Source organism: Abramis brama, assembly GCF_963993115.1.
Source record: "Abramis brama genome assembly, chromosome: 3".
NCBI lineage: Eukaryota > Metazoa > Chordata > Actinopteri > Cypriniformes > Leuciscidae > Abramis > Abramis brama.
Window position 1 is genome coordinate 11,413,665 of NC_139965.1, and position 24,343 is coordinate 11,438,007.

Consider the following 24,343-nt stretch of genomic DNA (forward strand, 5'->3'; position numbering starts at 1 on the left):
CCTTGTAGCCAATCAGATCAACGTGTGAACGTCCGCGAGTGGATCTCTGAGCTGAGTGAGTGAGTGGAGGCGGGGCTCATTTGCATATTCATAGAACCGTGTATACTAAATGAGGCAAGGGTGTCGAGTTTCATTCAAGATATTTTAAGATGAAGAGGAAAAAACGTTTAAAACGTTTAAATATGTCATTTTGGTGATCAAAGATTAGTTTTAAGGGATTCAATTATTGACTTTAAGTTTTCCTTGATGAACTCCTTTTAATTTTTCCATTTAGGGTACTATAAACGGAAACGTTTTTCCTTCGTGTTTTTCGCATATTGACGAAAATTTGTCAGAATGATCCCCGTTCACACAGATCCCCGAAAACAACTAAAAACGCTGTATTCTGCTGCCAGGCCAGTAGGTGGCAATGTCCATGTTGACTGAACACATGATACACATGCAGATGACGTCACCATTTTCGCAAATTTGTGTTTTTGTTGTTTACACGGAGATTATAATGCTATAGTTTTCAAAAACTTGCACTCTGAAACCTGTTTTCAAAAGTTTGTGTTTTCAGGCCCCCCAAAACACTGTTGTCGTGTAAATGAACGGCCAAAACGTTTTAAAAAAGTTTAAAAACTCTGTTGTGTAAACGGCCCCTCAGTTACAGTCACTATTGGAGCAGTAAGCTGTATTTACACGATACAGTTTTCAACTAAAAACTGAATGATTTTGGACGATACCGTTATCGTCTCTGTGTAAATTTAAAAAAAAAACATGAATTTGTGAAAACAGTGACGTCATGCACGTGTGTATTAAGTGTTCAGTCTATAGGCGCGTACTGTTTCTTTTTTTTTTATAATTCAACTTTTTTTGTTGTTCAACAGTCAAAACTTCATAGTACATCACCACATTATTCAGTAATCACCTTTGCAATTACACATTCAGCCACTAGTCACCATCAGTGGAATACAACCAAAACAAAAGCACATGGAAATTAAACAATTAAGCAGTCCTATTCATTTACACCATTTTTATATGCTGCCAAAAATGATCACGTTTTGTTTGTTTTTTCATTTCTCCCTCATTATGCATTGTCTCCCCAACATGCTCTCATATGAAGCAATTTCAATCATCCCATCAACCCAGTCTTTCAGGTCTGGGGTTTTGGGGCATTTCCAATTTCGTAAAATCATCCTGGCAGCTTTAATACAACCACTCTTAATTTATTTATTTATTTATACAGGTAAGTTGACTGAGAACGAGTTCTCATTTACAGCAACGACCTGTGTAGGTCACACAGAAAAAAAGAGAAATACAGCCAGAAGTGCAATATACAGTAAAACAAGCTAAATAAATTAAAAGCAATTAAAAAGAAAGCAAAACAATTACAGGAAACAAACACAATCAGTAATAAAATGATCCTTAAGCAGACGTCTAAAATGGCGTAAAGGCATCAGATCATCCAGTTTAAAAGTACATTGTAATTCATTCCAAGTGTGAGGGGCAGAAAAATTGAAAGCAGATCTACCCAATTCCTGAGGAGATCTTTGGGATCTGTAGTAATAGCCATCCATGAGCTCTGGTCTGATAACCAGACCTTCTAACAGCTAAAAGTGAATTATAAAAAGGTAGTTTGTGCAAAAGAGCTTTGTACACAAAAAGTGCAAAATGCATTTCTCTACGAGATTTTAAGGGCAGCCAATTTAATTTCTGATAAAGTGTGCAATGATGGGTACTAAACCTGTCCCCTGTAATAAAACGAATGGCACTATGATATACAGCATCGAGAGGTTTTAGAACAGAAGCAGAGGCATGCAGATTGTGTCTCCATAATCAATGATAGGTAAAAAAGTGGATTCAACTATTTGTTTTCTATTGTTTAGAGTCAAACAAGATGTATTTCTATAAAAGAAACCCACTCTAACTCTTAGTTTCTTTACCAACTCATCAACATGAGTACATAAGAGTACATGTATGCTTTTTTTTATAATAATGTATGCTTTTTTTTTTTTTAATAAGAGTACATGTATTTTTTGCTATGTTGGGTATCACTGATTTATCTCCAAGAAGGCATAGTTGTGGTTCCACAGGTAAATTAGACCCCATCCACTCTTCAAGTACTGCCAGAACATTACACCAGAATGGGTGAACTAAAAAGAATGGGTGAACCGAAAGCCTTTTCGGTGTCTAAGGAGGATATAGCCGTGATCGGGGTGTTTTCTGAAGAATTTAGCCTCATCAGATGAATTAGCCTTCTCATATTATCAGCTGATGACCTTCCTTTAATGAAGCCCACTTGGTCCTTATAAATTATACTAGAACCTTTTCTAACCGTGAAGCTAAATTTTTTGCCAACACCTTACAGTCCACATTAATAAGACTTACTGGCCTAAAATTAGCAGGATCTGTTAAATCCCTATCTTTTTTAGGTATCAGTGTAATCAATGCTTCCATGAAAGTACTAGGCGATACTTCAACTTCAAATGCATCTATATAGACTTCTGTTAGAATTGGGGCCACTATGTCAACACACTTTCTACAATATTCAGCTGGAAACCCGCCCACCCCTGGCGATTTGCCAGATTTCATAGAGGTTATTGCAGCTTTAACCACCTCTTGTGTAATGGGAAGGTCTAGAGACTCGAATTGCAATACATATAATTTAGGTAACTCCATATTAGAAAAAAAAACATGAAGATGTATATAGATGTTTATAGAACTTCTGAAAAACCTTGTTCATATCCTTTGTCAATGATACCATAGCATCTCCTTTCTTAATTGCCGGAATAATGTTAGCAGCATTTTGCTGTTTTAATTGTCTGGACAGGAGCTTGTCTGCTTTTTCACCTCCTTCATAAAACCTTGTCCGTAGTCTAAATAGAGCATATTCTGCTTTTTTATTATATATCTCATGTAACTGAAATTTGTATTTACAAATATCCTGATATAAATCATTAGAGTAATGTCTAGCCAACTCTTCCAGTGAACAAATTGTTGCTTCCAAGTTCTTAACCAAGTCTCTTACTTCCTTTTTCTTTCTAGCTGCCTGTGCAATCAATTTCCCTCTAATGTATGCTTTGAGGCCTCCCATACAGACGCCACCTTATCAGTGCTTTCTACATTTAATTCAAAGAAGGAGGTCAAATCATCAGCCGATAATGTGCTAAACTCCTCATCTTGTAATAATGCAGTATTTAAACGCCATCTTCCCTTTCTACCAGCTTCTGTATTTAGAGCTATACCCAAATCCAGTCGCATGATGGTCTGATAATACCATTGCTCCAATTTTACAATCTACTATCTGATCAGTGATAGAGTTCGAAAGCAAGAAAAATCGATCCTAAAGTGAGATTTATGGCAATGAGAAAAAAAAAGTATATTCTCTTTCTGTTGGATTTACCAAGCGCCATATGTCAGTCAATCCAATATCCTCTACTAGCAAATGAAGGGCATCCTTATCCCTTGGTATTGAAGGTCCCTGATATTTAGTGTTTCTTTTTAAATAATTTTCACTGACCCGTGTGAATGGTGATCGTTTTTTTTTGTGTGTTTTTTTTTAGATTTACTTATTGCCTTTATTATCATAGGACAGTATAGAGGGGACAAGAAGCTAGGGGGGAGAAAGAGAGTGAGAGGATCGGGAAAGGTCCGTGAGCCAGGACTCGAACTCAGGTCACCCGAAGCGCAACGGCGCTATATGTAGTCGTGCTGCCCACGAGGCTATTGGGACAGACATGAATGGCTATCGTTTTGACAATGTTGTCGTCTGTACAGAAAAGATGCAAAGGAAAACTTTTCAGTTTTAGTACATTGTTGGTGCGTAAAAATACCTCAAGTTTGAGAGTAAAATTGTTCTGCATCGCAGAGCGTTAGATCACCTGACTTCAATGGTCAACAACAGGGGGAATAGTTTTTTTTTTTTTTTAATCAAAGTTTGCCATTGGATCTCTGTGTAGCTCAAGACACACAGTTCATTGATTTAATGCACATTTGTAAAGTATTAAACTGAAATTAGTCCCTTTGTAGACTAAAGGGCTATTGAGGCCTTTAGTGTGATTTTGAAAACACTGGCACGTATGCTTTCAGTTCCCAACTGTTTTAAAGTTCATCTGATAAGGTTTGATGCACTGTGTTTGGTGGGCAACTCTGCAGACCCACTCGTCACATGCAGAAACACTGAAGTTTGAGTGTCAACTTCCTGTCTCTGCTGCCTGTCATTCGACTGCTAAAGCATGAGGAAACCAGAGCAGCGACAGAAGCGTCTCAAACAGGTCTGTGAAATGTGCTAGTTCGAATTCACCAACGTTAAGAAAATGGCTGCCAACACAAACCTCCGCCCAAAAAGCGTTGACATCAGCAGTTATGTCTCTGGTAAGTTCCTCTTTTGGAGCACGACTATATTAAGGTTTAATCTTAATGTTAACAAAGGCAGGTCAAAGCTAGTTTCAGTTGCTGCCTTAAGCTTGAAGGAGCCTCTTCTCTGGGGCATTTTTCATCCAAAGATCTTTGGCTTTCTGATGATGATATATTTAACCATTAGTGATGCACTATAAAACAGATTTGCAATTACAAGATAGTTAAAAAAACAGCAAGATGGGTTCAGGTAAGTCTGAACCTGTGAATGTCTGAAGGAACCGAGTTTGGTCTGAGATGACCTCTTCTCTTTCCTCTCAGGTTCTTTCTCTCAGCTGTCCATGGGGCCCGAATACACAGTGACGAGGCCCATGCGTGTCCTCTTTCAGATCGGGCTCTTCAAAGAGGAGGTACAGATCACCGAGGGACGCCTCGGCTTCCAGCAGGCGAAGCATCTTGTAGCAGAAATCATCGAGAGAAAGGTACTGTGCAACCTCAACATTTGATGTTTTTATCGAGCATGTGACGTTAAAATTTTTGTCATAATTTACTCCAAACCTGTATGACTTTCATACAACAAATGAGTGAATGGGGAAGTCAAGCACAAAAAGCGCTATAAAAAGACTTATAATAGCTTTAGGGCTTTCCAGACTGCGCTTAACCCCGGGGTAAAGGAGTACACTTGGAGTACACTTGGAGTACACATGTAATTTGGAAGTGGGATTAGCAATGCTTTTTAGCTTTTTACCACAGCGTTAACCCCGCTTTGCGGTGCCAAACGTGTACAGTGTGAAACGATGCAGTGTTCACACAGAACACGTTTTTTAAATTCCACTGCTCTACTTTTCCATTCTTTTTGTGGAATGTAAACCATTCCATTCTTTCAATGTAAACAGGCACTAGACCGACGTCTTTAAAGTCTGCGTGAACCGGAAGTTACGGCCGACTTCAGTATTGTGATTTATTTTTTGAGTGATACGAATATTGAATGAGAAAAATAATAGAGGGTGTGGCTTGTTCTTTCCCTCTGGGAATTGATTGGATCTAGAAAAGTAGTAGTCTGAAAAGGCATACTGTCTTTATACATTTGAATTTTCATTTACTTCAGACCGTTAAAAGAAGCATGCTCTGTATAGTATGAATATGTGTAATATGAATGAAATTCAGATGTACTGCATCCGCCATTTTGGTTCCGTCACGTGACCTTCTAGCGTCATTTGCGTCGCTTCACTGCTATTCACAAGACCTATCCTGTGGCCTCATGGGATAGTTAAGTGTCCATCGTACGCGCACTTTAGAATCTCGCTGGAAGTAGTAGGTCATCCTGGTACTTTTCGCCTACTGTTTTTCGAAAACTATGTATTCGGACATACTACTCTTTTGGTGAACTGTGTTTTTCAAGGAAAAAAACATTAAATATGTAATTGTCAATATGTGATTAAAGATGAGTTTTAAAGGCACACTATGCAGTTTCCGTTCTTCTCAAACAGCGACCCCTAGAGTCGCTGTGGAGTACTTGTATTTAACGTTACTGTCGTAAATACCACTCACGCAGAGCCGTCTCTGCTAGTGTCTTCCATAGAGGTTTTTGCTGGTTTTGCTGGTTGCTGGTTTGCTGGTTTTGCCAGCGGCATCCCCCTCCTGCTTTGCAATCGGGATGATTCGCCCAACTACGAGTTCATATTACTGTTATATTAAGGTACAAATCTTGCATAGTGTGCCTTTAAGGGATAAAATTATTGACTACAGGGGGACTTTAAGCCCCGATCTGGACAAGTTGGTGGCATGTCAGTGAGAAACAATTCAGAATACAGCAATACTTGTAGGTGTTTAGCAGTGTTAGGCTGTACAACAAATATAGCTAGTTGCCTGCACAAAATATGATAGCATAATATAACATATATAATATATGATAAAGTTTACAGTGGCTAAATTAATTATTAATTATAAATTAATTAAAATCCTGATCCGCATTATTTTCACACTCATATTCAAGAAGTAGAGTTAAAAAACTTGCTGTATTTAGTGTAATTAAGAGAAGTAGTCTACGCCGCCATCTTACTCCGACGAAAGTGACTTAACGTACCTGACGACGTAAACACGACTTCCCAACTCCTAAATACTAACTTGCACAGCTAGATGCTTAGCCACTGACGACCAATCACGTGCCTCATATTCACATGCTTTGGACAGTCACGGAAACACGGCGCGTTGTAAACCATAGACAGTAAAAGAAATGGACACAGCGACCCCATTGGATTCAACAGAGAAAAGTGAAGTCAATTAGAAGCACTCACTTCCTGATGGCTGAGCGACTGCGCAGACTCAAACTGAGCTTGATGATGTAGATGTGACGTGAGCAACTCGTCTGTCTTCTAGTAGCTGTGCCAAGAGAAATCTGAATCATTCCCTTCCGAATCTTGCAGAGACGGAGAGTGTGAGTAGGAGCTGTCCATGAGCTAGGAGCAGGAGCAACTTTTGCTAAGTATTCTGATGAATTATTTTGTCATTTTGCCTCCACATCCCCCCGATTGCCCGCGAGCTTCTCCTCCTGTCCATACGGTAATTTCCTACTGTGCGACAGAGAGTCGCGTGGTTATGACGCAATCATTAGCCTATTTTTACAAAAACGGCTTCTACGAGGCCATAACGTAAGATACAAGGTAATGGAGCCTTTTATACATTTTCGTGTTTCTTTAGAAATAAATAATGGACAAATGGAGTCTTTAAACGCCTCAGATGTAAAGTTATTCGCTGTCAAAGTGACGCCAAAATGAATGGGAGTCAATGGAGTGCTAACAGCAGGTGATGGTCTGCTAATCAATGCCGGCGCCCGGGGAAGCTTCGGTTTCCGGCTGATGGATTACCCCCTTGGTTGTAAACAGTAGTTTTAGCGTTTGAGCTAAACTAAGTTTAGTGACAACATGTTAACATGTTTACATGGTGCAATGACTGTAGGCTACTGCTTTTATTATTGCTTGATACAATTTTTACAATTTCAATTCAATTAAATTCTTGTGGTTTGATTTGATCTTAATTCAAATTAAATATAATGTGTTTTTTACTATAATAACAACTTTATAATATTTTAATGATATAAGTAAAAATATAATAAATATGTAATATAGTGCACATATTTAGCAAAATACTCATTTATAGGCTACTAATACTAAATATATTATAAAATACAAATTATTCTAGCCAACTTACGTGCTATGGTCATTAAATGTCTTTCCTGAGGTAAATGTAACGTTATGTGACATAGCCTATTGCTCTCCAGCTGTTTTATTGACCTCTTTCCGCGGTTGAAAAACACTGATTGATCCATGCATGAGGCATTTACATTTCAATAAGTTGTACTCAACCTACCTATTATTGTTTATTCGTGTTTATTTACTATTAACTAACTAGTAGTAAAGAGAGACGATCGGTTCACGTGCCGCTTGAACTGAGGCGCTACAACGATCTGTCACATTTAAAAGCGCCAACTGAATTTCGTAATAAAATTGACCGAATTTGAGAGCTGAGAATTAGTTTCATATCAAAAGGATCCTGCTCTGTCTTGTCTGTCGGTGTCAGTGTCCTCTTTGCTGTGAAAAGTGTCAATTGCGTGAGTCTCACGCTGAATGCGCGAGAGTTGGCAGCTCTGCCTTTATTGTGTGAAAAGTGCTAGGATGAAGTTGATAGTGCAGTCGGCGATATATGAGATGCACAATGATACAGCCTTTATGTAAACAAATCCTGTGCGGTGTTCGTCCAATCAAGTGACACTGACACTGACCACTGAAAACGGTCAAAAAATCGAACCAAAAGTCAAATTATTCTGGACGTAATCTGACATTAAGCGTTTCTGCTTCATTAGAGCCTATTGTAAGGAAAAAAGCTTAACGTGGTTTATGTACCTAAACAACGATCAATGATCCCCATATTTCTCTATCATATTGCTCCTCATAACCACTGAAAACTGTCAAAAAATCTAACCCAAAGTCCAATTATTATGGACGTTAAGTTAAAAGTGGTGGGTACAAATGACTCATGACAAAATCTGCCGTCCCCACCGAAATCGACACCTATGACGACATAATTTTCATTTTTAGTGGAACTATTTCCTTACATCGTTATGCATCCATGCAGTGTCAGTCAAACACCCACACTAATAAACACACATTACTGACAATGACTTTAATAAGGGCTGCTTCCCCCAGTCAAAAGGTCAAGCGCATGCATGCAGTCCATACATACATACCATTGTTACACTCAGTTTCTCCAACAACAAAAGTACCCTTTCATAGCCTTCACCCTTTTAACTTTAAAGAGGAACGATAGCACGGCTTGACTGGCCTTTTGTCTGCCTTTGGTACCTGCAAAACATTTCCATTGCTTAGTGTTTGAACAATGATTGGTTCATGAAGTCTTGGTTTACTTTCGACAGGTTGTGAAGTGAATGAACTATCATAATTCAATAATCTTCAGATACACATTTTGCCAGGCTGTTCTGTGTGGTTTCTATGCTGTTGCTATGCGTGGTCATTGTTTTTGGTTATAAGAAGAATTCTCATCTATTTGTTAGAGGAAGATTCATGAAAGAAGGGGAAGTTAAAGAGAGTGTGTATGAGAAGACACTTCAGAATTAGGTGTTACTCAGACATTCACACAAACACACATCTCAGCCCTCATTCAGCATCTCTCCTCCTCCGGCCGCCTCTCTGTTTGTCCTCTGCGGTTCACAGCATCTGCCTGTAACTTTCCAACCACAGACTCTTCCCCTAACACACACCCCCATACACACACACATGCGCAAATGCGCACACACACACACAGACACACACAGACACACACACACACACACACACACACACACACACACACCTGTTTCTCTGCTTGACCTTCTTATGGTGCAGTTTCCACTGCAGTGGTACAGGATCATCACACACACACACACACACACTGACCTTTTTTATGGAATGACCTCCCATACACACACACACACACCTGTTTCTCTGCTTTACCTTCTTATGGTGCAGTTTCCACTGCAGTGGTACAGGATCATCACACACACACACACAAACACACACTGACCTTTTTTATGGAATGACCTCCCATACATACACACACACACACACACACACACACACACACACGAACACCGCTCTCATATGTCATTCACACACACATGCTCATTTAATATAGCCTACTGTATGTTTGGACCGGATTGCTCACTGCATACTTCACAGTACTTAATGTGATCTATAAATACTGTGTGAAATCATGCGCAGTGATAAATGTTAATAGCACACTTGATGTTTACGTGATCTCATTACATTGCGTGTTTAATTTCAGTCATTGCAGAAACATGGTTATATTCTTATTTTAAATATGGTTTAGAAATGTTGCAGTTGTTTTTGTAAAAGTGTCTAAACTTAAGTCCAATCACATAATCTAGGGAAAATACATAAAATGAGGTTTATTTATCGCTAGAGGTTAATTGGAAATTGCATGTTAAATGGGTGGTTGATTATAATTTCACTTTTTTAACTTTAGTTAGTGTGTAATGTTGCTGTTTGAGCATACACAGCATCTCCAAAGTTACGACGCTCAAAGTGACTGGTTTGAACATAAAAGGCTAACAGCTTTTGAAATTTTCAGTGTGAGCGTGAGGTGATCGGAGTGCCAACACACACACACACACACACACACACACACACGAGCTCTTGAAGCTGACGTATCCGAGTGAAACTGCTTCTTGATTATGAACAAATGTAGGGCGGGGCTTGTTGATTTGTTGATGGGGATTTGATTGGATGGTTGTGGTTTGCTGTTGTTGGATCTCATGTGAGTGACAGGTTGCCCCGGAGTTGATGGACACGATCCGGATTCCAGACGAAAAACGCAACTACTTTCTACGTTTTAATTAAACATGCCCACATTCAAGTGTTGATATAAAAATCCATGAAACTAGTGTTTATCTATAGTGGGAGCCAAAAACGTTTTGTGAAAATGACCAAAAATGCTGCCTTTGACTGGTAACTAAAAACAAACAAACAAAAAAAAAACGCTTGCGTGGAAAGAGTTAAAGATTACGAGAGCACATGCATTTTATAGAAATTATAATGCAAATACTGCAATATTCCATAAAAATATATATATATATCAATTTGGATCTTGTTTTTGAAATACTGTTGTACCTCCTGTATATATGAATCACAAGTGCCCAGAACTTGCACTTTGTTCACATATCATGTAACCGATGGAAGATTGACAAGCCTGTGCTTCAGATCTATGGATGTTTTGCCCTACAGGTCTCCTAACCACACTATACAAAAAAAAATATATAAAAAAAACCGTTGCTGCGTTTAAGTACAATCACCTTGGATATTTAAGTAATTTCAACTCAAATCACATTAAACTAATTTGAATCCTGTATAACTTACTAAGAAAAAGTTGAAAATTGCTTAACTTATTTTGATGAGTTAAAGCAATGTAAAAACATGTTGTCATAACTTTTTGATCATATCATTTTTTACAGTAATGTGATTGAAAACATGAATTGCGTACGGTGTGCTCTGGTCGTAAACTGCACACTTCGGCGAATGACGTTTAGGGGTCTTCAAAATGATCTCCACGGCTGTGATCTTGTGCACGTGGTCCCCAATTATTTTTGGGCTTTTGTGAAAGATTAGTTCATCTTGATATCCATCAAGGGTCTGAAAAAGGTTGAAATACTGCTGTGTGGTGTGTATCCCGTGCTTTACCTCAGATACCTCATCCCGAGCGCTTCCAGTAAGATCCAGTGATGTGAACATGAGGTAAACGCCTCACACACCTGCATGCAGTAACACCACCACAACAAAGTGACACTCTGACCAGCCTGAGAACGACACACTCTGCGTGACGGGCTGCGACGGAAACGTGTGTGTTCGTGTTTTCAGAATTTGGTGTGAAGTGTTGAGGTTCTCCTCTGTGTTCAGTCTCAGACAGGAAGTTGACTGTGTGTTTGAAGCTGATGTGGCGACAGTGGCGGTACCATGAGCAGTGAATTACCGTGGTATTGAACTAATGAAGTAATAGGCCTACTGTGGCAACTATATGGTATTTTCAAAGTATTACTTAATGATGAAATAAAAATAGATATTATTCTATTATTCAACCATATCCTCTCAAAAACACTGTAATTTCACAGTTTTTAGTGCTGTCATTGAATCACTAACGTTACGTTAGTCATGTGATCTGCTCCCTCTACTGTATAAATGATTGTGAATGTGCACTTCCTTTTCATTTTTCATTTCTTTATTTTTCTTTATTCTTTTCATTTTCGTGTGAACGGGCCAATTTTATTTTATTTTATTTTATTATTTTTTTGGTTTTAAAAACAAACAAGCAAGCCCAGATGAGAAAATATAACGCAAAAGTAATGTAACAAATTACCTTCTAGAAAAAGTAACTCATACAATTAGTTACTTTTTAGGGATTAACTCAATATTGTAATGCATTACTTTTAAAAGTAACTTTTCCCAACAATGATTTTATTTTTAGCTCCATAAAAGCACTCAAGTCGCTGTCAGCTAAAACATCTGGTCAGTTACTGTAGTACAATTTGTGTTGTTTATGTGTTTAATACAATTCATGTTTCCTAAATGTTTTCAGATCGACTTCAGAGTCTCAGTTTGACTCACATCCGTTTGATTTAAAAAGTGAATGATTGACATTTGAAAGACATGAGCGAGAGAATGATGCAGTCGTTCATCCGAGATCTGACCCACTTTAACTAAGATCAGCATGAGTGTGTGTGTTCAGAGACTCTGCAGCTCATCTACTGTACTGTTGTGTCCTCGTATGTGCTGTGTCCTCATGTGTGAGTGTGTGGATGTGATGTAGTGTTGTGTCCTCATCTACTGTTGTGTCCACGTGTGTGTGTGTGGATGTGATGTAGTGTTGTGTCCTCATGTGTGTGAGTGTGTGTGATGTAGATGATCTGATGAAGAGTTTCTCATCCTCACACTCATCAGTCTGGACTCCACGCTCTGCTCACACAGTGTGTGTTTGTGTAGTGATTGTGTGTCTCTGCAGTTGCTGCTGTTTGCAGAATTTTTTAGGGCCAAACCTCTTAAAGGTTCAGTCTATCTCTCCGTCCGTCTGTCTAAGAATTCTAATCCATCCATCCATCACTGTTGCATTGTGATGTTTAACACAGTATTTTACTGTGTGTGTGTCTGTGCACGTGTGTGTGTGTGTGTGTGTGTGTGTGTGTGTGTGTGTGTGTGTGTGTGTGTGTGTGTGTGTGTGTGTGTGTGTCTGTGCGCGCGTGTGTGTGTTCTCTAAGGCTCCGGAGTGCAGTGTCAACGGTCTGGAGGAGAAGCTGCTGTTGTTCAGACACGAGCCGAACACTGAGCAGATCTTACACAGACTCACTGAAAAACATGACTTACGTGACGGAGATCTTGTGGAGGTGGTGCTCCCTGGTCAGTCAACACACACACACACACCACACACACACACATTCCCATTCAGACTCGCACACAAACACACACACACACACACACACTCACATATTCACACACTCCATGCATATGATGTTGACAGCTGTCACTCACTTTGATCCCTCTATAGGCACGGCTTTGGTGACCGAAACAAAGTACCGCCCACATTCCTTAGTCGTCCAATCGTATCGCACACCAACGTTTTGTCACTGTTGTGGAGAGATGCTATGGGGCCTCGTCCGGCAGGGCCTGAAATGTGAAGGTATGACTGCGCTTTATCACACACTGTATATAATGCAACAAAATTAAGTCTTAAACAGAAAATGTACATACTTTATTGCTTAATTGCTTATTTGTTTGTTTATTATTTATATATTGTATTTCTTATTTAATATTTATAACATTAATTATATTAATTTATTTATAAATATTCATTTGGAATTTTATTCTTGCTTAGTAACGGGACCTTTTTTTTTTTTCTTTTTTTTTTGCATTGTTGTTTAACACTGAAATGTGTTAAAGTTTCGACTGCACCAAACACTGAAAATATTATAAAATTTAGTCTTATACAGGATATTTTTGTTTTATTGTATTGCTTAATTGCTTATTTATGTTTTTGTTTATTATTTAAAATTCATATTTATTACAATATTTAAATTAATTATTTATAATATAAATTATATTGTATTTATTTAATTTCATAGTTTCTACGACATAATGCTTGGCATTAGTTTTATTTAAAATGTCTTTTAGAGAATATTAAGGTTTATTTGTTTATTATTTGTATATCGTATTTCTTATATAACAAATTATATTATTTATAAATATTTATTCAGAAGTTATTTATTCTTGCTTAGTAACAGGACTTTTGTTGCACTATGTTGTTTGAGACTAAAATGTGTTAAAGTTACGACTGCACCTAACACTAAAAATATTATAAAATGTATTCTTATACAGGATATTTTTGTTTTATTGTATTGCTTAATTGCTTATTTGCTTATTTATGTTTTTGTTTATTATTTAAAATTCATATTTATTACAATATTTAAATTAATTATTTACAATATAAATGATATTGTATTTATTTTATTGCATAGCTTCTATGACATGATTCTTGGTATTAGTTTTATTGCATACTGTTGTCTATCACTGAAGTGTGACTTTAAGCCTGCGGGAAACACTTCAGAAGTCTTTCCGAGAGCATTGATGTTTTACTGTGACTGTCTTCAGGTTGCGGCCTCGACTTCCACAAGCGCTGCGCGTTCAAGCTGCCCAACGACTGCTCTCGCGTGTTTCGCCGGTGCGGGCCGAGCCTGTCGCTGTTTCCCCCGGGACGCCCGCGAACCCCGTCGCTCTCCAACCACGCGGGAGGAAGCCTGGAGGAGGTGACGACCCCGAACAACCAAACGCTCGTGTTTCTGTCCGCGGTTTCAAAGGCTCCCTGATAGGGCTGCACGATTAATCGCAGTTAAATGGAGTTGGCACATCACGATTATTTGTGATGCGCAGCTTGTCGTTGATGCACGGCTCTGTAAACGCTGCTCCTTCTGAAAGCACTGTGAGTTTGAGTCACTTATAACGTGCATTTGAAAAAGCAACACACGTCAAACATCTTTCAAACATGAGAAGCATTTATGAACCTCTTGTCCAACAAAAGACAACATTTAATAACAGGCTTTTACTCCAAACTAAGTAAAAGCCTGTGTGTGTGTGAGACGCCCTCTGGTGTTCAGGTGGTGGATATGTGGTGTGTGTGAGACGCCCTCTGGTGTTCAGATGGATATGTGGTGTGTGTGAGTGTGTGTGAGACGCCCTCTGGTGTTCAGATTGATATGTGGTGTGTGTGAGACGCCCTCTGGTGTTCAGGTGTTGGATATGTGGTGTGTGTGTGTGTGTGTGAGAGACGCCCTCTGGTGTTCAGGTGGTGGATATGTGGTGTGTGTGAGACGCCCTCTGGTGTTCAGATGGATATGTGGTGTGTGTGAGAAGCCCCCTCTGGTGTTCAGATGGATATGTGGTGTGTGTGAGACGCCCTCTGGTGTTCAGATGGATATGTAGTGTGTGAGACACCCCCTCTGGTGTTCAGATGGATATGCGGTGTGTGTGAGACGCCCTCTGGTGTTCAGATGGATATGTGGTGTGTGTGAGTGTGTGTGAGACACCCCCTCTGGTGTTCAGATGGATATGTGGTGTGTGTGAGACACCCCCTCTGGTGTTCAGATGGATATGCGGTGTGTGTGAGTGTGTGTGAGACGCCCTCTGGTGTTCAGATGGATATGTGGTGTGTGTGAGACGCCCTCTGGTGTTCAGGTGGTGGATATGTGGTGTGTGTGTGTGTGTGTGTGTGTGTGTGTGTGTGTGTGTGTGTGTGTGTGTGAGACGCCCTCTGGTGTTCAGGTGGTGGATATGTGGTGTGTGTGAGACGCCCTCTGGTGTTCAGATGGATATGTGGTGTGTGTGAGAAGCCCCCTCTGGTGTTCAGATGGATATGTGGTGTGTGTGAGTGTGTGTGAGATGCCCTCTGGTGTTCAGATGGAGCATTCACTACCGATCCGCTGCTGCACTGAAAAGCTGCGCATCAAATAATCGCCGCCTTTGCCAGATCGCGTGCGGTTTCATTGCGATTAATCGTGCAGATCTACTCCCTGACGAAGTTTGTCTTCTCCATCAGATCAGCATAAGGAAGCCGTCGCGCTCTCGGCCGCCGTCCTGGGTCGACGTGCCGGTGTGTGTGGGGGTTTCTGAGGGGAAGGAGGGCCGACCGCGTGTTCCTCACACCTTCCACATACACACCTACACCAAACCCACCATGTGCCAGCACTGCTTCCGGCTGCTCAAGGGCCTCTTCAGACAGGGCATGCAGTGCACCGGTGAGAGGGGTCAAAGGTCACAGATTCAGATAAAACATTTATGCTATGTCCCAATTCACCTACTTAGAATTTTGTCTTTGAACTTCAGTTTTTGCGGTAGCTCTGTATATTTATATGCCAATGTTGTTGAACTCAGACAGCAACATATGGCGCTTTTCCACTGCATGGTACGATTTGGCTCAGCTCAGCTCAGCTCGCTTTGCTTTTGCTTTATTTTTAAGAGTTTAAACATCGGTGAGAAATCAAATCAGATTTGTTTGTCCTGGTAAAAGGTAATCTCACATGAGTCTCTCTTCCCTGAGTTTTGGAAGAGATCTTAAACTGAGCTTTGATTTGTCGAGATTTTAAAGAAAACGTTTAAAATCGCTTTCTTCAAGTCAAGCTGACCTTGATATACTGAGAACTTCATTAAGTCTTCTGAGCAATAACATGTTTCTTCATTTCTCTCCAGACTGTAAGTTTAATTGTCACCGCAGATGTGAGTCTCTCGTTCCTCCTGATTGTCGGGGTGAGAGGGCAAACGGAGAAGGTCAGTTTGATTTACCATTGAAAACATTTCTAGGTCACTCAATTATAAGTTTGTTTTTTGTCTCTCATAAAAGATATTTTGCTCACACTTTATTTTAAGGTGTCTTTGTTACAGTGTAATTATGCATTTAAGTACTGAATAATATTAAGTAACTACATGGACTTACTTTAGGGTTAGGGTTAGTTGCATGTAATTATGCATAATTTATAGTTATTACTACAGCAACTACATGTAACACGCGTAACAAGGACACCGTAAAATAAAGTGTTACATTTCATTAGGAAATCATATTTATTTATTTATGTAATTACTGTAATGTAGTATTTCCATGTAAAGTAACATAAATTAAACGCAGTGTAAAAATGCATGATGGATAAACACTTGACAATTTTAAAATATATATAATTGTTTTTTTTATCAAGGGATGTTTGATACTTTTTGTTTTGACAAACTTTGTCAACATACTGATAAAATGTTTGAAAATCAATGTTAACATGGAAAATTTTGTGTAAATTAAGCTTTCTTGATCCAAAAGTGAATGTGCTTAAGATAATGAATTCCAAATTCCACTGGAATTTGCAGGGTTTGACGTGATATGATAAGTGATCGTTAGATTTAAAGGGATATTTCACCGCTGGAAAGATGAATGTGTAATTAAACTGGGTCATTTATGTAGTAGAAATGTGAAATTATTGTAGAAGTTGGTGCCTTCTAGACTGAGAAAAGCCAGAGAATGTATATTTGGCTCATGTGGAGGAAAGACAACAACTCCCAGAATGCACTTGCTTCGTTGCCCTACGAGGACACTCCTAAGCCACGCCTACCTCGGTTACAGAGGGCAGTGTCGGAAGAAATGATACAGCTAGGCTACTAGTCGACTCGAAATTGAAAAGACGTCGTTTTATCGTGAGATCCCCCTATGGGCGGGTTGAACACATGCGGAACGAGCTCCTCAAAACATCGGATTCGTCCGCGCTGTGCGTGCCGAGGCACAACCCACGTAAAGCTGATGATTCCGCGGATAACTGCATTTACAGATTTCGAACAGAGATGGCGACAAAGAGGAAAAACTACAGACTGCAGCTTTAAATTAATAAATATTTCGCTAACTGTAATTTTGTATATGTACATTTCTGAGATACATAACTTAGACATTTACCTCTGATAACAGATCATTCTAAATTGTAATATGGACTCATGCATTTCTTTGAAATGATGTGTGTTGTGAAAAGCTCTTTACAAATAAATGTGAACTGAATTTTCAGAGGCGAGTCAGGATTCGGAGGAGAACGCGGCAGTGGTGTCAGTAAACGCTCTTTATGAAGAGCTGCGATATAAAGACCCTCCGCCAGCGGAGCAGATGATGATGACGCTGCAGACTCCTGTCACGTAAGTGTTCACACCACAGATGATCCAGAGGAGAGAGCTCAGCGTGTTCACATCTGTGTGTGTGTGTGTGTGTGTCAGGCCGTGCTTCAGCAGTAATATCCCTCTGATGCGAGTGGTGCAGTCTCTCAAACACAGCAAGAGGAGAGCCAGTGGAGTGGTGAAGAAAGGCTGGTTGATCCACTACACCAGCACTGACTCACTGGTGAGACTCTCCTCTCTGTTCATAGATGAGTATATACACTACTGTGCAAAAGTTTGGGCTCAGGACGATGTTTTTAATGTTTCTGCTGACCAAGGCTGCATTAATTTGATCAAAAATACAGAAAAAAAAGTGAAATATTATTACAATTTAAAATAACTGTTTTCTATGTGAATATACAGTAAAGTGTAATTTATTCCTGTGATCAAAGCTGAATTTTCAGCATCATTACTCCAGTCTTCAGTGTCACATGATCCTTCAGAAATCATTCTGATATGATTTAATTATATTATAATTATAATATTTGATGCTCAAGAAACAATTCTGATTATCAATGTTGAAAACAGTTGTGATGTTTAATATTTTTGTGGAAACCGTGATACACTATTGTTTCAGGATACTTTGATGAATAGAAAGTTCAAAAGACAGACAGACATATATGAATGTGTGTGTGTGTGTATATATATCTGTCTGTATATGTATCTGTCTATCTTTCCATCCATCTGTCATGTGTGTGTGTGTGTTTTGTTTGTAGATCATGTTTTTTATGTTTGTTTTTTGCAGAGAAAGCGTCACTACTGGGTATTAGATTGTAAAAGTATCACCTTGTACCCGAATGAAAACAGCAGCAAGTACTATAAGGTTTGTTCATTTTCATACGGCATCATGTGACCTTCAACACTTTAGCACTTCATAATGAAAAACACATCAACGTTTGACACATAATCTACATCAGGTCTTCATGAGGTTCTGCTCGTGTGTGTGTGTGTGTGTGCAGGAGATCTCTCTGTCGGAGGTGCTGCAGGTTCGAGGCCCGACTCAGCTCACGGTCCCAGTGTTGCCAGGCAACAGCGAGCACTCGTTCGAGCTGCTGACATCATCACTGGTGTACTGTGTGTTTGCGGATCAGGACGGCCCGTCGTGGGACTCGGCCCTCAAACTGGCCCTCAGACCCGTTCAGGGCACCGCGTGCGAGACCACAGACGCCCCCGGTGAGAGCAACAAGAGGATAATTATGGTTCTAGAGAACAGGAATAGGCCTGATAAATAGTTGTGTGTGTGTGTGTGTGTGTGTGTGTGTATGCATGTGTGTGTGTATATATATATATATATATATATATATATGTATATATATATGTGTGTGTATGTATGTGTGTGTGTGTGTGTGTGTATGCATGCATGTGTGTGTGTATACATATGTGTGTGTGTGTGTGTGTGTGTGTGTGTGTGGCTGTGAAAGGTTCTAAATGTATTTTATAGCACTTTTCACAATACTCATCATTTCAAAGAAGCTTTACTGAAAATCATGATGTTAATGTTTATAATACCTTCATGCTTTATAGTTGCATGTTGCAGATTACAGCCGTGTGATCATATATTTTACACTTAGCGATGACACAAGCAATCAAGCAGTTGAGATTTACTATACAGTGTATGTAGTTTTATGTGAGTGTGTGTGTGGATACAGTTAGATAGATGTATATACAACTTTTAATATATTGCTACATACATAATACTGATGCAAAAACAAACAAAGAACAGTATTTTCATTAACTAACATTAACACAGATGCTGAAAAACATTGATCATGTTGCATTAACTAACAAATGAGACTTTATTGTTAGTGTTTCAGTGTTCTGCATTTCTTTATTGAGTGTTCTGCATTTGTTGTATGTCTATAATGTTAAATAAAGTTGCTCCTGGTGTGTTGGCAGGTGAAGGAGAGAACGGGGACGAGACTCAGGTGAAACTCTCAGTTATTTACTGTAAAGATGTTTCCTCACACAACACCCGGCGTGTTTCACAGAATAACCTGTGTGTGTGTGTGTGTGTTGCAGGACATCAGTGAGCTGTATCAGATCTTCTCTGATGAGGTTTTGGGTGCGGGTCAGTTCGGGGTGGTTTACGGAGGCACTCACAGGCAGTCGGGACGTCCCGTCGCTGTTAAAGTCATCGATAAAACACGCTTTCCCTCCAAACAGGAGATGCAGACTAAAAACGAGGTCTCCATATTGCAGGTATGTTTCCACACAATTCAAACCGATTTTGTTGCTTTTATTGTTGTAATATCTTCCAGACGTGTGTGTGTGTTTCAGAAACTGTCTCATCCAGGAGTCATTTGTTTAGAAGGCATGTTTGAGACGATGGAATATACGTTCGTTGTGATGGAGAAGCTCCACAGCGACATGTTAGAGACTATTTTATCTCATGAGAACGGCCGTCTGCCTGAACGCACCGCACGCTTCCTCGTCACTCAGGTAATGAGCTCGCTGAAAACACACAACACAACTCCAGCTTCATTCTCGGGGGGAACCAACTGCTAAAGTTCCTTGAGATGTCTTTTAGGTTTTACTTTTTTATAACCTTAAAAGCTAATATTTCTACATTGCTTGATTGTTATTTTATTCTCTTCTGCTCACCATGGCTGCATTTATTTGATCGAAAAATACAGTAAAATACATTAATATTCTGAAATATTATTGCAATTTAAAATAACATTTCTATGTGAATATGTAGCAGACTAATTTATTCCTGTGATCAAAGCTGAATTTTCAGCATCATTACTCCAGTCTTCAGTGTCACATGATCCTTCAGAAATCATTCTAATATTACATACATTTCTGATTATTATCTGTTGAAAACAGTTGTGCATGAATTGCACACTAATCCACTTCATATAGTTCTTAACTGTCCTATTGCATTCGGGTTAGTTTTGACTTGGATGACGTACATAAAAAAAAATTAGTATGTTTTTAGTATGCAAATTAAACTTTGGATATGTAAAAAAGTAAAAAAAAAAATGGTGTCAAAATACACATCATTTATTTCTTTAATTTTTTTTCGGATAAGATTTTTTAAAATATGTATATATAACCATTTAAACTAAAATGTTACACATTTTGTGTGAACTGTTTTGTTTTCAGCAGTCTGAGTTATAAGTTCAAATGAATTTAATTAAATCAATTCAGAGTTCATCCTGGTAGTTCTCATGTTCTTATAAATGTTATATAATGATGTATTCAAAGAAAGTGTCTCATAAATATATTGATAAAAATATATATATTTTCTTGCATCACCCTATTTTTTGCTCTTCTTGTAAAATTTTAACTTTCAAGATTTAATTAATAAAAAGATGGTAAATTAAGTAATAGCATGGTAAAAACATGGTAGCATTCAAAACTTTAGTGCATTTACTCATTAATGAGCGTATACTAAATGAGGCAAGGGTGTTGGGTTACATTCAAGATATTTAAAGGCATGAAGAAGAAATTTTTTTATTTTGGTGATCAAAGATGAGTTTTAAGGGATAAAATGATTGACTACAGGGGGACTTTAACATCCATGGAATCTTTCCATTCCACAAAATGCTCTTTATAGCGGAAAAAGGTTTGTAGGTTTTTAGAATGCTCTTCACACTAAGAAAAAACTGTTCACTAAAAGGTCAAATGGTGGTTTTGTGGCATCGGTGTGAAAAGCCCCTTGTGGAACCATTTTTTTTAAGAGCGTAAATCAATGAAGACTAAAGAAATGTTGTTCATCTTTAATCTCTTCCGCTGTTGATGTGTTGCTGAAGGTTCTGGAGGCTCTGAGGTACCTGCACCTGAGGCACATTGCACACTGTGACCTGAAACCAGAAAACGTGCTGCTGGCGTCACCTGAGCCGTTTCCTCAGGTCTGTACCCTCAGATGAATTCCAGTTATTTTCAGTAAAGTCTAGAATTGCATGTGTCCTATATTCAGATATTGCTTTATATAACAGCTCAAACAAGCAATGCATGAAAAATGCAATGCAAGTCGCTTTGCACAAAAGCATCTGCTAAATGTGTAAATGTAGTCATTCGCTATCCAGAAGTCCCAAATGTGATCACAGTCTCTGTTTCAGGTCAAACTATGTGACTTTGGTTTCGCTCGCATCATCGGAGAGAAGTCGTTCCGGCGCTCGGTGGTCGGGACCCCTGCGTATCTGGCGCCCGAGGTCATCAGGAGTCACGGCTACAATCGCTCTCTGGACATGTGGGCTGTGGGGGTGATCTTATACGTCAGTCTGAGCGGGACGTTCCCTTTCAACGAGGACGAGGACATTAATCAGCAGATCACCAACGCCTCGTTCATGTATCCGCGCCAGCCGTGGTCCCTCATCTCACTGGAGGGTGAGAGATGGATGAATGATGCTTTTAAAGGGGATTACAGGAACAGTGCACCAAAAATTCTGTTATCGCTTACTCTCATGTATTTAAAAAAGGTGTGCTGTGAAATCAATTAATCGTGATTAATCGCCGCATAAAAGTTTCTTAATATATATTGTCCTGACTCTCTGTGGTCATTAAAAAAAGTAGGAGTTTAACCCCGGCGTCCTGGCCAAATCTGCCCCTTGGCCTCTGTCCATCATGGCCTCCTAATCATCCCCATACACACTGAATGGCTTCATCACTCTGTCTCCTCTCCACCAGTGTGTGTGTGTGTGTGTGTGTGTGTGTGTGTGTGTGTTCTGGTGCAATATGGCTGCACATTGGTGGTGGTTGAGGAGATCAAAAGATTCCTCTATGTTAATCACTTTGAGTGCCGAGAAAACCGCTATATAAATGTAATGAATTATTATTATTATTATTATTAATTAAAAAAAGAAAACTGCCAATAGGTGGCGGTAAATGTCTAAATGAGTAAGTTAGTGAGTCATTCGTTGATTCGATCAGTTCAAACAGTGGATTCATTTAGGAATTATTTAAATGGCTCTCTTTATGAATGAGTCATTGAATCATTAGTTCACACCACTGATTCACTCAAACGCTAATTCGTTCAAACACTGATTCACTCAAACGCTGATTCGTTCAAACATTGATTCGTTCATTCAGAAACGAAACGAAACGCCGTTGTGTTGCTCGGAGATGCACAACAGTCCTGCTCTGGCTTTATAGGTAATATTTTCGTTGGCTAAATTTAGCAAAAACAGACAATATTGTGTCTAACATAACACAACATTAAGTTCTTATTTATTGAACTGTTCTATAAAACAATATAACATTTGCACTCGTGCTATTCGGGACAAAAACATCACTCGTGATATTGCTAACGTTACTCGTGTGATAATATGAGAGAAAAACTCATTCACAGGCATTTTTGCCCTGATATTCTAGGCTTCTCTACACAGTGAGCGGTTGCTCTGCTTCATGTTCGTCACCAATCAACTAAATGAGATGTAAGATGTGTATTATATTTACAAACTTTTATGTTAGATGCGATTAATCGGTTTGACAGCACTATTATATTTTGTATTACATATGATTTTCTTTATTTCTCCGACCAGTTGACACCTATTTTTTACAGTCTATGGTTGACACCAATCTGTCTTCAATGATTTGGATGTTAAATACCTTGCTCTATTTTTTAACACTGTATTAATACAATTAATAATAAAAAAAAACAGTGCACAGTTTAGAGGTGAATATCATCTAGGACCATGAAATCCACTCAAAATACAAAATATTAAAGTATAAATATTATTATAACAAAATATAGTACGCTACATCCATTTCGTTTTGAACAAATAGTCACTCTTATTGTCTTGAGTCTCTTCTTTAGTGTGACACCTAAATGAGGTTTTACTTTCCTTCTTTCTCTCTCTCTCTCTCTCTCTCTCTCTCTCTCAGCGGTGAATCTGATCAATAACCTGCTGCAGGTGGTGGTGAGACGCAGGTTCAGCGTTGGCAAAGCCATGGGTCATCCCTGGTTTCAGGTCTGGTGACTTTCTCAAACAATCAACCAAATCCAATTATATTTTACTGGCATGTTTAATTGACTAAAACAGCGGAGTCTGCTTGAGGTCATTTCAGTGCATTGACTGGATGGACAGATGAACACAGTATGATTTATGCAAATGTTGTCCATGTGTCCTGCAGAACTTCCAGATGTGGTGTGACCTACGTGAGTTCGAGCTGCGGATGGGACATCGCTATCTCACTCATGAGGCGGACAACGAGCGCTGGAGATCCTATGCCCTGGAGAAAGGCCTCAGTTTCCCAGAACATTTAACAATAGTAGCAAATGAAGAACAGAAAACAGACGTGTAGATTTTATATTAATATAACTGTGAATATTGTATTATATGAACAACTCTGTGAATCTACTGTGGTGTACATCCAATTATTTTGGTGTGTGATTTAGTGTTTGAGATATTTTTCAATAAATTCAGAAAATACTAACCTTGAGGTTTGTTTCTGATCTCATATACTTTAAGTGGCATGTTGATGATTTGCACCCAACACACATCCTGAAAATCATTACTAGACTAAATTAGAATAAATTAAAACACTTCTGATTCATTTCTGGCTAACCATCATAACAAAAATAATTACAAGAATGCTAAAGTTTTAGGTTAGTTTGTTCATATTTTATTTTATTTTATTCGATTTAATGCTTGTTTAATCAAAGCTAATCCACAATTATTAAAGCCTCTCCCGAATGTTCATCTGGGACTCTTATTGTGTTATTGGCATTTTGTCTTTCCTTACTAGGACTTTTATTTTATTACGTTTTCTGAACG

General features: G+C 38.9%; 1 protein-coding gene across 2 annotated transcripts; it reads left to right on the forward strand.

Moving 5' to 3' along the window:
• The first annotated feature begins 4,169 nt into the window (after window positions 1-4,169).
• prkd4 (protein kinase D4) lies at window positions 4,170-24,265 on the forward strand. 2 transcript variants are annotated; one of them, XM_084109789.1, is made up of 18 exons: window positions 4,170-4,356; window positions 4,660-4,820; window positions 12,659-12,797; window positions 12,946-13,077; window positions 14,046-14,200; window positions 15,487-15,685; window positions 16,137-16,214; window positions 17,480-17,603; window positions 17,682-17,805; window positions 18,367-18,444; window positions 18,581-18,794; window positions 19,518-19,546; window positions 19,641-19,820; window positions 19,899-20,060; window positions 21,377-21,475; window positions 21,686-21,953; window positions 23,451-23,536; window positions 23,700-24,265. In XM_084109789.1, exons 1-18 carry the CDS (start codon window positions 4,299-4,301, stop codon window positions 23,868-23,870), a joined length of 2,457 nt encoding a protein of 818 aa, XP_083965915.1. In that variant the 5' UTR covers window positions 4,170-4,298; the 3' UTR covers window positions 23,871-24,265. The 2 variants fall into 2 exon arrangements, with proteins under 2 accessions (XP_083965915.1, XP_083965916.1); XM_084109790.1 differs by lacking the exon at window positions 4,170-4,356 and adding an exon at window positions 4,458-4,588 and having other exon boundaries at window positions 23,700-24,028.
• The last annotated feature ends 78 nt before the right edge of the window (window positions 24,266-24,343 follow it).